This window comes from Phycomyces blakesleeanus, assembly GCF_001638985.1.
Source record: "Phycomyces blakesleeanus NRRL 1555(-) unplaced genomic scaffold PHYBLscaffold_16, whole genome shotgun sequence".
NCBI classification, from domain to species: domain Eukaryota; kingdom Fungi; phylum Mucoromycota; class Mucoromycetes; order Mucorales; family Phycomycetaceae; genus Phycomyces; species Phycomyces blakesleeanus.
In genome coordinates, this window is record NW_017265149.1 from 816657 (window position 1) to 833897 (window position 17241).

Sequence of the window (17241 nt, forward strand, 5' to 3'; positions counted from 1 at the left end):
ATATCAATAGTGTAGAATGGAATAAAAAAAAAAAAATCAACTTTTTACTACCTAGCAACAAATTCACTATTTATTTGTTCATTTTAAATAACCGACAATATTAAGCACTATCTGTGTTTAAATTTAAAGTTTGTAGGAATTTGGGTTGTTTAGTTTTGGGATTTTCTTTAATTTGCATTATTACCACCGAAATACCAAAAACCAAGATTATTAAAAATACGACATTAGGAGTAATAATGTATTAAACCTCCGAAGCTAATATAAAAAAAGAAACAGTGAGAAAAAAAAAAGACTGGCCTCAGGAAATGTTTAGACTTTTAAAAGTTTCAAATGGTCTCTACATTACATTAGACACAAAGGATAAATACTTGACACTTGAAAAGAGTAACGCTTTTTCTTTTCTTTTCTTTTCATTTTCATCATCAAAATATGCTTGTATATATATATTAATAAAAATAAAATCATAATAATCAACACATGAAATTCCTCTTTTATCTACTTTGAAATAATAGTAATCATGTAAAATACGTTGCTATAGATACCGAATCAATCAAATCAATTTTAGTTACTTTTTATTTTTATTTTTCATTCATTCCTTTCTTACCTTCAATATAAATATATTAAACAAAAGTGAAACAGATGAGGTATACGGACTATACGCCTACAGATATAGCCATGAATATACACCCACACGCACACAGAGAGAGACAGAAAGATACAGATAAAGACACTTGCACAAATACACACTATACCAAACCCTAACCAGAACTACAGAGTGACTCTCTTCTTCTTTTTCTTTTTTCATATACATATATATATATATATATATATATAAATCCTCTTTTTGTGATTCAAAATGGGTGATTCAAAAGAGAAATGTGTAAGAAAATTTAAAATAAAATAAAATAAAAAGCTAAACAAGTATAATGTATAAAGACAATCTCACAAATAATTAGCCTGTAGAATTTGTTGCAACATGCACAAACACAGATCTTTCATTTCTTTACAGTGATTACAACATTTCAAAAGTGGCCGTTTCTTCATTGATTGTCATTGCTAAAAAACTGGGGTATTTTGTAGTCTCGACAAACAAAGGTAGATAAAAACAAACAATAAGAAAGGGATAATATAAAAAAGAAAAGATAAATTAATATATATATATGTGTGTGTGTGTGAATTGACTACCCTCTTTTTTTTATTTTAATTTTTCTTTTAAAATAATAATAATGATAATCAAATAACAACAAATTAATTATTTAGGCTTTTCAATTGGAACGCTTGACAGTCTTCGCTATTGTATCTACAACGGAAACAACCTCTTCCCAATAACCTTCACTCGCGCCCTGATTACCTATCCACACCGTGTTCGATGCTTGGCACTTTCTGAAGATGAAAAAACCATCATACTCGGTCTATCCGGAGGGCGCCTACACACCTACAGTTTATCCGACTTGATTGCTAACGTAAAAAAAAAGAAGGAAAAAGGAAAAAGAAAAAGAAATGAAAGATCTTCTTACTCTTATTATTATTTTAGGAAGACCGAGTTGATCCTACACTGGTACAAGTGTTTGAATCTGGAATCAAAGAGATACACGCAAAGGGCAATAATAATGTTCTCGTCGTACTGGAGAAAAAAGCATGCGTAGTTGTGTCGTACACTACTAGTACTGTCTACGAATTTCATTCAGATGTGATGTTTGCCTGTTTCCAAGACGATGATCTCAATATTGCGTTTGCGACCCTCGAAGGACTCTTTGCGTGTGGCATAAACGCTAAAAACAAAAAACACATCTACAGATGGGATACGTATTTAAGGCGTAAGATATCCGAATATCCAGAGAAAAGATAGATAATTAACATGCCGAGTCACTGTTTTTTTATTATTATACACACAGCAAAAAAACTAGTTTGGATAACTACCGATACTTTGCTGATTGTCTTTCAGGAGAGCTTGTCACAAAATCGGTTTGAGTTCCCCATGTACATCGTCAACCTATCAACAAAGTCAAGTTGTTTTAACTTGACTGGCCATACACTCTATACGGACCGATCCGACAGAGTAGCCATCCACATACAGGTGATCGACAACTTTTCAAAAGACACTCCAAAGATGATCATTGTTTCCACTACTGCAGAAGAAACAAAATTCTGTATCCTCGCAAATGACCACAACAACGATTGGTCCGGATGGTCTGATGTACCGCAGCCTAAGTTTCGCCGTTCTCCTCACAACTTTTGTATATTTAGAGGATTTGAACCTCTCCTACGAGGCATGGCAGTAGACTGTTCTTTTATGCCCGACTACTCAGAGGGCAAAGATCCGAATGGGAGTTACATGCCAATGATGATAGGTCTCACAGATGCTGGACTACTGCGTGGCTACTACGTCATTAACCGAGAAATGGTCAGCAAACAGCAGGTCTGCAGTAATATGAGAGTAAGACAAAACTATCCGGGAATTGATAAACTGTCAATGATTCCCGCCGACGGTCGGCATTTCTACAACAAGACCCCAACAAAGGAAGATAAAGGGGAAGGGTCCGATGATCCAAACGACGCATCAAAGGGCAAAGAACAGCAATTATCACCTGCGGCTAAGTTACAAGAAATTTTGACAGATATTCAAAATGTCGTACTCTTGGTAGAAGAACTTCGATCAGATATGTTCCCACAAGCACCATCACAATCAGAGCCACAATCGCGATTGCTATTACCAGCACAGCCAATAAAATTAAAACTCTCTATGAAAGAAAACAAACGAGCAATTTTCATACAATCAGGAATTATGAAAAAAATTGACCAGGCAATCGTCGCATTTACTGATAGGGCTAACTTTGCCCTCAGCAGCATACAAGCAGAGAGTTCGGAGTTCAGTACTGTGCATTCAGGGGATTCAGGAATTTTGTCTTCCGCAATATTAAATGCAATGAAAAATGATATATCCGGCTTTTTTGGAACAGTCAAAGCCATCCTCAATTCAGGTTCGGAAGATCTCAGTACGTCACATGATATTTATACACATAACAGTCTGAATACTCATCCTCAGCCTTCTTCTTCTCTTTCTTCTCTTTCTTCTCCTTCCTCTTTTAATAATAATAACTTGATAGTCAGAAACATAGATAGCCACTTGTTGTCTTCTAAGCAAAGCTCGGAGGAAACAACAGCTCAAGACGATACAAAATCAACACACAGTCAAACAGAACAAAACGCCTCTTTATCTAATAATCTAGCGCGCAGTATCCAGAACACACAACTACCATCTTCCGAACAGAAATCTGAAGAAATAACAGCTCAAGGCGATCAACAACCTACACACATTCAATCAGAAGAAGATACCTCTTTAAATACCACTCCAGTACTCAGTATCCTAGAAACACATTTATTGACTTCCAAGAAAATATCCGAGGAAATAAAAACTCAAGGCGACACACAGTCAACACACATTCAATCAGAAGAAAACACTTCTTTAAATAATACTCCAGTGCACAATATCCAAGAAACACAGTTATTGCCTTCTGAACAAAGCTCTAAGAAAACAACAGTTCAAGACCAGATGCAGTCAAAATCGAGCCAAATAGAGAAAATCACTAGTTATGGTCTTCTGGCAATAGGAAGTCAAGATAAAGATGGAGATATGTTGTGTCCCACACAAAACTCTAAAAACAAAATATCGTCTTCTTCGACCGAAAAGTCATGGGATATAGTTAGCAACAATAGCGACGATTTCCAAAGTAATGTTACGATGCGGCTGATTTTTTATACGCTCCATATAAAAGGTGATAATGAAACTAAACTCTAACACGTATCTAGGTTGTCATCCAAGTGAACCAGATCAAGTCAACTATGAAGAAAATGAACAAGAATGGGGAGATTATGAAAACCCAACAAATTCTATCGCAGCCAATAAACCTGAAGATGAAAAGAACCCTTCAGCAAACGTCGTTAAAGAACAGATGTCTTTATCCGCCAAAAGCTCAACACCAAACAAAGGTATATGATATATTGTTGGTGCACCGGCATGATGGCCTGTCATGCTTACTAATACAGTGTCTATCAAACGCCCTGTAGAAATAGCAATCAAAGCAGACACCGCAACGGACGAGAAAAAAGAAACCGAAATTAAAGAGTCTTTATTAATCCCCAGACCGACTGCGGTTCCACAAACTACTCCATACTCTGGTAAAACTGGTGTAACCGTAACTCCACATTTCAAATCAGTTCCAGCCATATGCTACTGTTCACTGAAAACAACGGCTATATCCACCAGTCCTTTGAAAAAAGATATTTTGGACGGTAAGACCAAAGAAACATTGTCTAATACAAAAGATACAACAGATAAAACAATAGAAGCAAAACGTAAATCACCACAATACATATCATATAACCTCCTATCCAAACCCTAACCACACACTTTCAAATTAATCCTTTTACCAGATAACCTTGATGATATCAGTGAATTTCAGAAAGATAAACAACAATACGAGTCTGCTCTCCCACAAATCGACTTTGGGAAAGATTTAGTAGGTTCATTCAGTTGTATTACTTATGACAAAACATGCGATGAGAAAACAATGTGGGCAAGACGCATGGAATTTTTAAATACTCCTGCCAATAACGCCGGAAAAGATGCAGCATCAGCACACAAATCTAACCTTGAAACGAAGAATCTTCCATTGGCAAAAACTCCTGTCTCATTTTTTGGCTCTCCAAGTGTGCTAAAACCTACAACACCCATCAATAATAATTTTGGTCCATCTAATAGTCCAATGAAACCGATGACCAAGGACGCAGCCTTTGCATTTCAAATGACGGATAAATCAAGTGTTGGTGAATCGAGAACTGCTCGAAAATCAATAGACATTTCTTCCAATGTAGAATTTTTATTTGGAAGAAAAGTCCAGCCTACATCACCATTTGGCAATGTGACAAAAAATGACAAACAGCCAGCGAAAATTTCTTTTGGATCAGGATTCAAATTCACAGCTCCATTAAAACCTACGGCACCTGCAAATTTATGGACTACTGACAACCAGTCACCAATAATGTCTTCAGGGCCATCGTTTAAATTTGCAGTTCCAGAAAACTTTACACCAACTGCAAATGTATCAAGCACTGACAGCCAACCAGCAAAAATGTCTTATGGGCCAGTATTTAAATTTGAAGCTCCAGAAAACCTCATGTCATCTGCAAATGTATCAAGCACTGACAACCAGTCAGCAAAAATGTATTCTGGGCCACTATTTAATTTTTCAAATCTAGCCAAATCCACACCACCACCACAGCCACCTATCAATACCTTGAGTACTGGGGACAAACAAGCAAGTACACTCTTTGAGCCAAAATTCAGCTTTGGAAGCAAAACTCAAAATAAACCACCTACAAATGTGTCGAGTACTGCAACGCCGTCAACCTCCACAAAGTCAAAAAGCACAGCGCTAACATTTAATACATCTGCACTGTCACTTACTGAAACTGATAAGAAATTCTTGCACTCTGCAGGTAAAGTTTTGAACTATCATTTCTAACAAACCTAATTTAACATTTGCACAAATCAATATAGGCATTACGCCAAACACTACATATCAAAAGGAAAGTACTTGCAAAGTAACATACTTATCGTTTGTATATTAGCTCAATCAAATTAATGTATACATATATAACTATTACGTCTTACAGCCAGAAAAAACACCACTGCTCAGTACCACAATTACTGAAACCAATCAACCAATATCGAAGGTGTCTATACCTTGTGTTCCAGCCGTAAATAAGCTGAATAATCAAAAAGAAGCCAATTTATTGGGAATCAGCGCAGAGAAAGAAAGCACCACATCTGTATCGCTCATCCAGAAAAAAACTGGTCAGACAGATTCTGCCTTTTATCCTTCAGAAACGGCAGTAAACAAAAACGCAGCTAAGAAGGCTCTTGTCGGATGTACACACACTGGACGTCAAAATGAAGCTTCAGATTTGGTAGAAAACACATCATCTACCCAAACGCCGACTACGAGTAGCAAATTAGTACAGACACACGAGTTAATGACACACCAGAAACATGTTGCAAAAACAGAATCACCCTCAAAGGAGAAATGTCAGACGACAGCTACGTCTTCGAAGGATATTTGCCCAGTAGAATCGAAGCCCTTGAAAGGCGATCTATCGACAGCCGAGCCATCTTCTACACTCCCCACAGAGAAAGATAAAAATACGTTGATCAAGGGCTCGCTGAAGGAGGAGTATCAGCTGTCATTGACATCCGAGTTTTCAAAGGAGACCAAACAAACCCCAGTGACTACACATAGATCCCCCAAGGAGACTTGTCTTCAGGATGATTTGGACAAGGGTATTGAATCAAAGGAATGTTCTCCTCAGAAAGACATTATGTTAACTAAGGAACATGAGCCCAAAGAGATATGGGAGATGCAAATGTCTATGGTCAGAGAAGCTATGGAAAAGGTAAATTATATTCTTGTGTTTTCCATGCCATGCAATTTTCTCCTCTTCTCTTGATGGCATATGAATGAAGATAGAATGCCCTTAATATATAAGATCCCCTTGTGCGCGCGTATGTGTGTGTGTGTGTGTACATACACATACAAATACACATACAAATACACACACATATATATGTATATATATGTGTATTTCTTAATAACCTCCCTGTTATCTTTTGACATGACGACTTGTCATGATAGCTTTCCAGAAGGCAGGATCAAACCACCAAATCAATGGACTTTTTTAATCCCTGTCAAGAAATGCCCTCATCGGTTTCTCGTATTGATACATTCTTGGAACATACGCAACAAGTGTGCATGTCAGCACAAAACAAAAGGGAACAGATACAGAATCTTAGTATTGCAGCATCGACTACACTAAAGCACATAGCCAATTGCGGTAAGATATATATATATATATATATATATATGTGTGTGTGTGTGTTAGTTTATCGTGCAGTTTAATCTTGATGAGGGAGATAGATTTATACATTATATGGCTATGCGAGGTAATGCAATATGTATATCACTATAATTAATGAACTATGCGCTTTTATAGTTGAAGACAAGATGACTGAGCTTGAGGTGGTAGTACCTAACACAGACGATCCAGAAGAGTACATTGAACAGATCGAGAACCTTGATTACTTTGAATCGCCACTCAAGTCAATATTACCAATCCTGGAGACTAATATCAGACTGGTGGACTTTAAGCGGGAGGCTCTACAGAAACTAGTCGATCAAAAAAAGCCAATTATCCAGGTCGCTAAAAGAAACCTCTTTTTATAAGATATAAATCTACGATTTACATCATTACATAATAATAAAGTAGGTCCACTCACCTTACACCCCTCCCACCTTCTCCCCAATCCCCCAGTCCCCCAATCCTTCTCTTAATCTCTCATTCGATATTCATTTTCTGTTTAACCAATCATAATAAAAAATAATCTAATACAAGAAGTGTAGTTTCTAGTATACAAACACACTCACACCAACCTTGCATCTATTTCTCGCTTAAAAACTTAGTAGCAGACATACCTATACATATATGCATACATATATCCTTTCTCTCTCTTTAGTGAAATCTTTGGTTGATACGGGCACCAGCCACCACACCTCTTCTGTCGGGGTTTAAACACACATATTGAGTAGAGTTTTTGGATTCCACACAATGGAATAAAAAAAATGACATTAGTAATGAACATTAGAAGTTGTTTCTCTTTTTTGTTGTTTGTAAAATGGAATGCATCTATAAAGTACATGATGCCATTTCTGCAGCATTCTATGGTGTCGCTTTATTTGGGTTTGTCAAAATAAAAGATCGAGTATGATCTTCTTCATTTATGCTGATTGCAATGAGACAGAGTGGCAGGCACACTTCAGATTGCACAGGTGTCTTCCTTTATATGCACTCCCTTTTCAGAACACATAGTTGTTGCAGTGAATTCTCACCTGGTTGGATTGGTCTGGAAAACAATGCAGGCGAGTCCGGTGGTTTATTATTTTATTTGCCTTTTTGCTTGCTTGGTGTTTTATATGCACATACATATAGGGAACACTTCTTTTGCTGACGTTTTTCGCGTTTTATGGACTGTATATCTATCTATATTTATATTTTGCGGGCAACTTTCAATTCTACAGTATGTGTTTGAGGTAATTGATATTATAATAAAGAGGTGTTCCACACACATATATATATATATACTTTCAGGAACAAGATTATTAAGATTTCAATTGTCCTACGATATTGTCATTAGAAAAGGAAAAAGGCACACATCACATTCTCTGGAGATCATATTCCTAGAGAAGAAAGTGCGTTGGTATTCAGTAACCACCGTTCATGGATTGATTATTACATGATTCATTCAGTGGCAAGTCGACGCAATATGCTCCATAATTGCAAGGTATCTTGTTATTCTTAATTTAATTAAAGCATATTTTGTGTGGACATTCAAAAGTTAAAAAAAATTGATGGAATATATTGTAGTACTTTGTCAAAGACTCGATTAAATGGGTAAGCAAGTTATTTCCCCTTCTTTATTTCTGTTCTAGTTCTCTCAATAGAGTATTTAAATACTTTGAATTGTTGCTGACAGCATGTCTTTTTAATAAATCATATAGTTACCGTTTTTTGGGTGGGGTATGTGGGTAAGTAAAAGTACAGGAATAGATAGATAGATAAATAGGTAAATAGCTGATGTGTATATGAATTATTGGCATTTCCAACAAGCTTGCAGGATTCGTATTTGTCCGACGCAACTGGACAAAAGATCAAAAAAAGATCAAAAAATCATTTTCCAAAATCAAACGTATGAAAACGCCTGTCTGGATTATAAGTTATCTTGAAGGATCTCGTTTCACAACCGAAAAGATGATCGAGGTACATACGCATATACATATATAAAAGAAAATATTTGTATTGACAGTAAACCGTATTCTCTTTTTCTAGTGTCAAGCATTCTCGAAAGAACGTGGGTTGCCAATTTTGCAACATGTCCTCACACCTCGCACCAAAGGCTTTGTAACCTGTGTACAAGAGTTTAGGAATTCTCATGTCAAGTGTGTTTATGGTAAACCAAGACACACACACAGACACACAGACACCCTCACCAACACCCATACCCATACCCACACACAAACATAATAACAGTATCTTATGCTTTCACATTGACCTAGATTTTACAATTGCTTATCGCCACAATATCAAGAACAACCCCTCTTCTGGGTTCCTTGAGGCTCCATCAATGGTCCGACTACACACACGCCGTTTATCACCCGAGTACGATTTCCATGTCCACGTCAAACGATTCATGATTGACGAACTTCCAGAGGAAGAAGATGCATTGTCAGGCTGGGTAATGGAACGTTACGTCGAGAAGGATCGTTTCTTAGCATCTCTGAAGGATGATTGGTTGAAAGGACAAGAAATAGATTTATGTATCAAGTAGTCCTTTTGGGGGCCCTTTTCTCTCGGACCTACCTTTAACTAGATTTAAATAATACTAAATCCATATTTTTTTTTCATTCAAACGTATCTATCAAAAAAAAAGAAGAAAAAAAAAGAAGAGGAACGAAATCCATACTAAAGAAGCGTGCGATGCATTTTTTTTTAATTGGGCCCTAGAAATTATCGGCCAAGTAATTATCCTCATCAATAAAAGAAGCAAGTACGATTCTGTCAGCAAATCTACGGCCAGCTAGGGACCGTACTGCGGCCATTGTTTGTTGGTTTGTACTAAAACGAACAAAGATCTTGAACACGAAATGGGTGAGCTCACACTACTTTAATGCCCAAGAGCACACACACACACACACAAAAGCTATATTATTTTACCTTGCCAAGACCTGGTACAATTTGGTTTGCATGTGGACGAGGAATCTTCATATCAACAATTTCCCCAAACTTGGCGCACTCTTCCTCAATATCTTCCCAGATATCTAATATTTTAAATTCATTAATACCAGGGAAAAAAAAGAAACATCTATCCACCATAATTTCCTCCCATATATTTCGTTCTCTCTCTCTCTCTTTTATTACCTCTGTATTCTTCATCATTTTCAAGTTCTTCGGGTGTAACCATGTTCATAAGCTGCAATACGCGCGTTGCATCTTCATCTTTAACAGTACCAACACTAAGAATATCAAGTGCTGGGAAAGCACCACCAACTTCACCACCATGTTTAGCACCCTGACTGGCGCGCTGCACCACAAGTCTACGTTCACCGAGTTCCATATTATTCAAACCCTGGCATGCAAGATCTGTTACACTTGGATCAGCATATTCGCAGAATGCAAATCCCTACAAAAAGAAAAAAAAAAGTTGAGTTTTATAGTATCAGCTACCATTACGATCATATTTTACACTAATCTTAATTTTCCTCGACTTTTTTTTTTTTTGGTTTATCGATCTCTCTCATATATAAGCATTTCCATTGTTTTCTCATCTATGGAAATACACACACATATATAAGAATATTTATAAATATTTACCTTTGATGCGCCTGATGGTTCTTTGACAAGGTGGAAGGCACGCAGTTCACCAAAGGACTGCAGTAATTCCATAATTTGATCTTCGTTGAGATACATTGGCAGACCGCCAATGAAAATCTTATTTGGTGTGTCGGGTACAACAGTAGAAACTAATACTAATATCAGTGTCAACATTTCCTTAGATCCCAATAAAATGATAGTCGTTGTATTTTACCTGGCATGTGCATCATATCTGCTGGTTCTCCCGCAGGCTGATAATCCTTTGGCCGGCGAACACGAAGAGCCTGGCCCTGGAAGACAATACCATCAAATGCCATTGCAGAAGTGGCTTGATCTGGATCATAGAACTATAAAGGAAAATGAAATGAAATGAAAGATAAGCGTAAATGTCAACATAAATGGAAATTTCAATAATTTCATTTCCACAAGATTATCCTAACAAAGAAGAAAAAAAAACCTCCCTCTCACAATTTATTTTATTTCTTGTTTCCTATCAAAAGAAAAAAAATAACTTACTTCAACAAACGCATAGTTGCGCTCTCGGTTGATGTGAACAGAAAGTACAGATGGTGCTGTGGCAAGTCCCATTGTTTGCATAGTTTGATTAAAGAAGTCAGACATTGACTGTTCATCAATTCCAAGTGGAATCTGGCCCACATACACGCGGCGTGCTTGTCTTGCAACAGTGGCATTGAGCGCTACGGGGCCAGCCGCACCCTGGGTCAGTCTAACTCGCGATCCATCGGGTGCAGTTGCCATCATTCCATATGATCCTGGTGCGGCAAAGGCTTCGGGGGCTCTAGTACCGAGCATCTGTCCAGGCAGAGGGAACAGACCGGTTTGCTTAACCTGCTCAGCTGTCATACCCTCCATACCCTGGGGAGCCATATCCCAGTTGTTAAGTTTACGAGGGCGCATGTGGAGCGGTACAACTGACGATGTACTTTCAGAACCGCGCCCTGGTCTGTCGTTACTACTACTTGTGGGTTGGCTATGGCTGTGGCGACTGCTGTGACGACTGACGCGTGGGCTTGGAGTGCGACGGCGGGTGGTGCGACGGTCATCTCGGGTGCGTCCTCGGTAACGGTCGCGCGATCGCTCTCTTCGCTCTCGTGAACCTCCACTACGGCGATGTCTGTTTTCTCGTTCATGTTCACGATATCTGTCTCTATTACCGCCATGGTCACGGCTACTGCGGTGATAACCATCGTCACCTCGGCTACTGGTGCGCTGGTAGAGGGCATCATTTCCACCGTAATGAGCTATATTACCTAATATCAACACTACGCGTCTGGTAGAACTACGATCATCACTATACTTACCCTTGCGATCTTGATAATATTCATTTCCTTTCGACTCATGAGCCAATTGTTCGCTCACAGAGCTCAAGAAGGAATTGGCGAGTTGAGCTGCATTGCGCTCTGTAACAACATTACTGATTAACTTCTAATTCTACACTATGGATTATGGATTACCATTCGAGTCACCGTGGCCATGTTCAATCACTTCCGTTTTAATCCGACGTTCCATTCCAAAAAAAGACTCAAAGAGGACCTCCCATCGTCAATCCCCCCTCTTTCATTTTTTTTTCGTACGCTCAGTGTCCAAGACAACAGTCACACATTTTCAGTGTGGGTCCTACGTAGGCAAAAAAAAAAATCCCTGAAAGGCAATGCATCTTCTTCATGCCTTGTTTTCTCTTTTTCTCTTTATGTGTCGCCTCACCTCCCCTCCTTCCTCCTTTCAGATTCTCTTTCTTTCTTGTGCTTTAATAAAGAAAAGAAAGGAGGAGGTTAAATTAACTCCTTTAGAGTGAGAAAAAGAAGCATATTAAAGAAAGTGATATATTAGAATAAGCGTTATTTTTTTCTGTGTTATTTTCGAGGAATACAAAAAATCATGCCATTACTGGCCAATCCCTCCCACGTAAAGAATAAGCTTAATGAATTTATGGACCGACTCTGTGATATAAGAAAATAAAATAAAATAAACTGGGACCCGGCAAGCTCATTTAAGCTTGTTCTTCTTCCTTTTCTCTCTTTTACTCTCTCTCTCTCTTTACAACTTGGATGAGAATTGCTATTACAGTTATTGTTGTAATTATTGCCTTACTTTATTATAAAATGTCAACTCCAAATACTGTGATTATCATTGGCGGTGGATTAGCTGGGCTTTCGGCTGCTATTGAAGCCCATGCTAATGGTGCGCGTGTCATACTTCTCGAAAAAGAGGCTCGCATAGGGTGAGTTTAGTCATAGTAAAATCATAAAGATTGATTGACTGACGAGCCTAACGAAATAACAAATAAAAAATAACAAATAAACAACAGTGGTAATTCGATCAAGGCATCATCTGGTATCAATACTGTTGAGCCATTAAACAACGACACTGTTGAGCTGTTTGAAGAGGATAGCATAATATCTGGAGGTGGTCTTTCGGACCCAACGCTGGTACATAAGCTGGTGACCGAAAGCCAGGATGCTGTGAAGTGGTTGATTGAACAGAGTAAAGATAGCCTTGATCTTTCGTTGGTGTCAAGATGCGGCGGCCATCGAGTCGGAAGAACCCATCGCTGTAAGCCTGGAGAGAACGGACGACCGGTACCCGTTGGATGGGCAATTATTGAGACACTCAAGAAACGCCTGGATGGAGTTGAAGTCAAGACAGGAACACGAGTATTGGAGATCCTGAAAAACGCATCGGGTCGAGTAACCGGTGTACGCGTGATTACAGACGGAGAGGAGGAAGAGATAGACGCGGAGGCAGTTATCCTGGCGAGTGGTGGTTTTGGCGGTCAGACGGGCGAGTTGCAGGGGGATGGCAAGGAGAGCCTGTTGCATCATTATGCACCCCAGCTGGTTAACCTAGCAACAACTAACGGGCCATGGGCTAATGGTGATGGTGTCCGCCTTGGTCTTGCCGCAGGCGCTAAGCTCAAAGATATGGTTTGTAATCAGAGTTTGTATAGAAAGATTGTAAACTGATCTTGTCTGTAGGACCAAGTGCAAATCCACCCGACAGGTTTCATCGATCCTTCAAACCCAAGCGCACCCACAAAATTCCTGGCTCCTGAGGCTCTAAGAGCCTATGGTGCCATACTTCTCGATGGTGAAGGTCATCGTTTTGTAGACGAGCTCGGCAGACGAGATGAGGTCAGTAAGGCTTTCTTTGAGCACCCTAATCACCCAACACCTGAAGGCTGGATGTCCAAGTCCCTTTCTGCGGCCACCGATGCAGACAAACATACATCTGCTTCTACAGCTACAGCTACAGATACAGCTACATCTGCTTCTACATCTACATATACATCTGATTCTAGATCTGCGGTAGCGTACCTTGTGATGCCTCAACAGGCAGTCGAGAACTTTGGCGAGGGCACTTTGGGCTTCTACCTTCAAAAGGGATTCTTTGTAAAGGCTGCTGGTACAGCTGGGCTCGCCAAATTGCTGGCTGTTTCGCAAGAAGCTTTGGAAGAGGAGTTGGGACAATATGATAGCCACCAGGATCCAGAAAAGACGGTTTTTCCATGCGATCTGATGCCATCCAAAGACATCCTGTATTGGGTGGCTCTAGTGACTCCTTGTGTGCATTACACCATGGGAGGACTAACTATCGACAGTGAAGCTCGAGTGTTGGAGTCTTCAGGAAAGCCGATTACTGGTAACGTACCAGAAACGTGATGTGCTAGACCAGAATATTTTAACATTTTTTTTTTTGATTTACCACTCTTCTTTTTCTATCAATTGAACTGTTTATCAAAATGCATGTATAAAAAAACAAAAAACAGGTCTCTATGCGGCAGGCGAGGTAGCTGCGGGAGTGCATGGAAAGAATCGACTGGCGGGTAACTCCTTGTTGGAGTGTGTTGTGTATGGCAGAACAGCAGGCAGAACAGCGGCAACATCTTATTTGAGCCTGGATTGAAATTGTGTTTATTTTATATATACATACACGACACAGTTTAAATAGCAACCAACCAAGACGCATAAAGTGCATATCGTGGCCACATGGACCCTCCTTTTTTTACTTTTACTTTTATTTTTGCTCTTATTCAGTACAATATATCTATATATCTTATGACGCATGCGTCTCACCAAAGTTCACTTAATATAGTCTTATCACATAAGCTGTGCATCACTATGCATGTTATTGTTTAAATGTGTTTTAATATATGTATATATTTATATTATATATTGTTTTTTATTTTATATTTTATGTACACTACACTACTCTGCGCTACAGCCATGTCAAAGCTTCTGCTATCTCGAAATCTCTATTATCATATAAAGTAACGGGTCCTTTAGACATCTACAGTGCGTTCCTCAGGCAGACTACGAGCCGTTCCTGCTGCAACTTCACTCTCCCACACGAGCTGTTTGTTGATGGCAGCAACGTAGGCCTTTGCAGCAGCACTGACAATGTCAGTATCGGCGATGCTAGAAGAGAAGGCGGCCTTGGAGATACGCTCTTCAGAGGCATTTCCAGGAACAATATCAGGCATGACCTGGATTTCAGCCTTGCCAAGAGCATCACTTCCCTCACCAACTGCGCTGATGTCAAACTTGGTCAGACGGAAACGACGGCCAACAATACGCTGGATTGCCTCAAAGACAGCCTCGATCGAACCAGCCTTTCCGACTGCAGCATCCATCTTCTCAATCTTTTTCTGGACGTCAAACAGACGCACATTGGCAGTGGCAGGGCCTTCTGTGCCTGAGACGACCTGGAGACCGACAAGAGTAAAGAAAGCCGAGGAGGCCACAGCAGACTCCTGCAGCTGACTGCTAAGGATAGCCAGGATATCTGCGTCATTCACATTCTTCTTCTTGTCGCACAGAGCCTTGAAGTCTTCAAATGCCTTTTGGAACTCATCTTCGGGAATGTCGGAGAAACCGAGCTCCTTGCAACGTTCTCTGAATGCATTTCTGCCAGAGTGCTTGCCAAGGACAAGAGAAATGTCAGTGACGCCGACTGTCTCGGGTGTGATGATCTCGTAGGTCTGACGGTTCTTGAGTACGCCGTCCTGGTGAATACCGCTCTCGTGCAAGAATGCATTGCGGCCAACGATTGCCTTGTTAGGCTGGATCATCATGCCGGATAGGTTGGAGACCATCTGCGAAGTACGGAAGATGAGCTGTGTGGTGATGGTGTGGTGAACAGGGTAGTAGGAAGGGTGGGTATGGATGGCCATGACGACCTCCTCCATAGCAGTGTTTCCAGCGCGTTCACCAATGCCGTTGATTGTGACCTCGACTTGACGGGCACCGTTTTGGATACCAGCCAAAGTGTTGGCAGTGGCGAGACCAAGATCGTTATGGCAATGAGTGGAGAAGATAGCCTATAAAAAATTACACACACACAAAAAAAATTTAAGAGATTGCATGTGAATTATGATGTTAGAAAATGTAAGAATTATAATAAGGATTTTTAAGTAAAATAATAATAAAAATAATAATAATAATAATAATAATAATACTAGTATTAATAATTGTGTGTTTGTATAGAAAACTTTAACTTTCTTATGTAATTTGTTTTGAAGTTAAATACCTTTTCAGCACCGGGTGTGTTGGCGATCAGATACTTAATCAAGGATCCATACTCTTCGGGAGTGTTGTAGCCAACAGTATCAGGGATATTGAGAGTAGTGGCACCAGCCTCAATGACCTTACCCAAAACCTTGCAAAGGAAATCGGGGTCAGATCTGCCAGCATCCTCAGGTGAGAACTCAATCTCGTCTACCAGACTGCGTCCAAGAGTGACAGCTGCAACTGCACGCTTAACGCATTCATCACGGTCGATCTTGAGCTTATATTTAAGGTGGAGATCTGAGGTAGCCAAGAAAATGTGAATTCTCTTTCTGGGTGCATCCTTAATAGCTTCTGCACATCTCTTAATATCGTTTGGAGTCGAACGAGCCAATCCGCAAATTGTCTGAAAATAGAATAAAGATTAATATCGAAATTTAACAAAAATGCTGATAATGATATGATATGATTTGATTTGATATGATATGATTAGTATTATTTACCATGGGCACACCAATGGCTTCACGTCCGACCATCAAAGGACCAACTTCGCGGGCAATACGCTGGACTGCTTCAAAGTCGCCAATCGATGCAACGGGGAAACCGGCCTCGAGAACATCGACACCAAGACGAGACAGCTGCTTTGCAATGTCAATCTTTTCCTCGGTGTTGAGAGTGACACCTGGAGACTAATATGGTTTATAGAGATGTAAATATAGTGCTGGTTTATAATATATAAGATTGATTACCTGCTCTCCATCACGGAGGGTGGTATCGAATATGATCAGTTTGTCAGTAGTGGCAGGCATTATTATTAATCAAAGAAGAATGTAAGAATAACAACGTCAGTAAGGCAGAAGAGGCGTGCTTTATAGAACGAGTTTTGGCATTGTCCGCCACAGCCAATCACAGAGAACCATCTCTCCTGCTACAATTGTAGTCATGAAAAGCATTGGGCAGAATTCCAAGTCACCCAAACGAAAAAGGGAAAATAATAATTATATAAAAAATAAAATAAAAAATAATTTTAAAATTACAAAAAGTCAAAGAAAAACACAAGAGACAAGAATTGGCCCTGCCTTAATAGGGACTCCCCAACAAAGCTCCTCTCCCCTCACATTCGTTCCTTCCCCTTGAAGAAAAAGAAAGCGAGCCAGAGAAGAAAAGAAAAGAAAAAAAAAATCTTTGAAAAAATTGTATATAAAAAATATAGATACATCAATATACAATTTAC

The 17241-nt window shown here is 39.4% G+C and overlaps 4 protein-coding genes across 4 annotated transcripts; 2 read left to right on the plus strand and 2 right to left on the minus strand.

Moving 5' to 3' along the window:
* Positions 1–7729: 7729 nt before the first annotated feature.
* On the plus strand, positions 7730–9439 carry PHYBLDRAFT_170692 (hypothetical protein; the record flags this gene model as incomplete). Its single annotated transcript, XM_018436410.1, has 8 exons — positions 7730–7816; positions 8133–8144; positions 8249–8395; positions 8479–8505; positions 8613–8639; positions 8722–8871; positions 8941–9061; positions 9168–9439. 8 exons carry the CDS (start codon positions 7730–7732, stop codon positions 9437–9439), a joined length of 843 nt encoding a protein of 280 aa, XP_018289365.1.
* Positions 9440–9632: 193 nt separating this feature from the next.
* On the minus strand, positions 9633–11175 carry PHYBLDRAFT_99686 (hypothetical protein; the record flags this gene model as incomplete). The annotated part of the gene is made up of 6 exons (XM_018444104.1): positions 9633–9743; positions 9826–9929; positions 10030–10291; positions 10483–10637; positions 10697–10829; positions 10999–11175. Coding segments are annotated over 6 exons (942 nt in total), but the record flags the coding sequence as incomplete, so codon positions are not given.
* Positions 11176–12605: 1430 nt separating this feature from the next.
* PHYBLDRAFT_155813 (hypothetical protein) lies at positions 12606–14406 on the plus strand (the record flags this gene model as incomplete). The annotated part of the gene is made up of 4 exons (XM_018433442.1): positions 12606–12724; positions 12812–13427; positions 13479–14142; positions 14270–14406. 4 exons carry the CDS (start codon positions 12606–12608, stop codon positions 14404–14406), a joined length of 1536 nt encoding a protein of 511 aa, XP_018289367.1.
* Positions 14407–14607: 201 nt separating this feature from the next.
* leuA (alpha-isopropylmalate synthase) lies at positions 14608–16831 on the minus strand. Its single transcript, XM_018429079.1, has 4 exons — positions 16757–16831; positions 16511–16696; positions 16030–16413; positions 14608–15820 (listed from the first exon to the last, which is right to left on the minus strand). The coding sequence occupies exons 1-4, from the start codon at positions 16814–16816 to the stop codon at positions 14783–14785; spliced, it is 1668 nt and encodes a 555-aa protein (XP_018289368.1). The 5' UTR covers positions 16817–16831; the 3' UTR covers positions 14608–14782.
* Between the last annotated feature and the right edge of the window lie 410 nt (positions 16832–17241).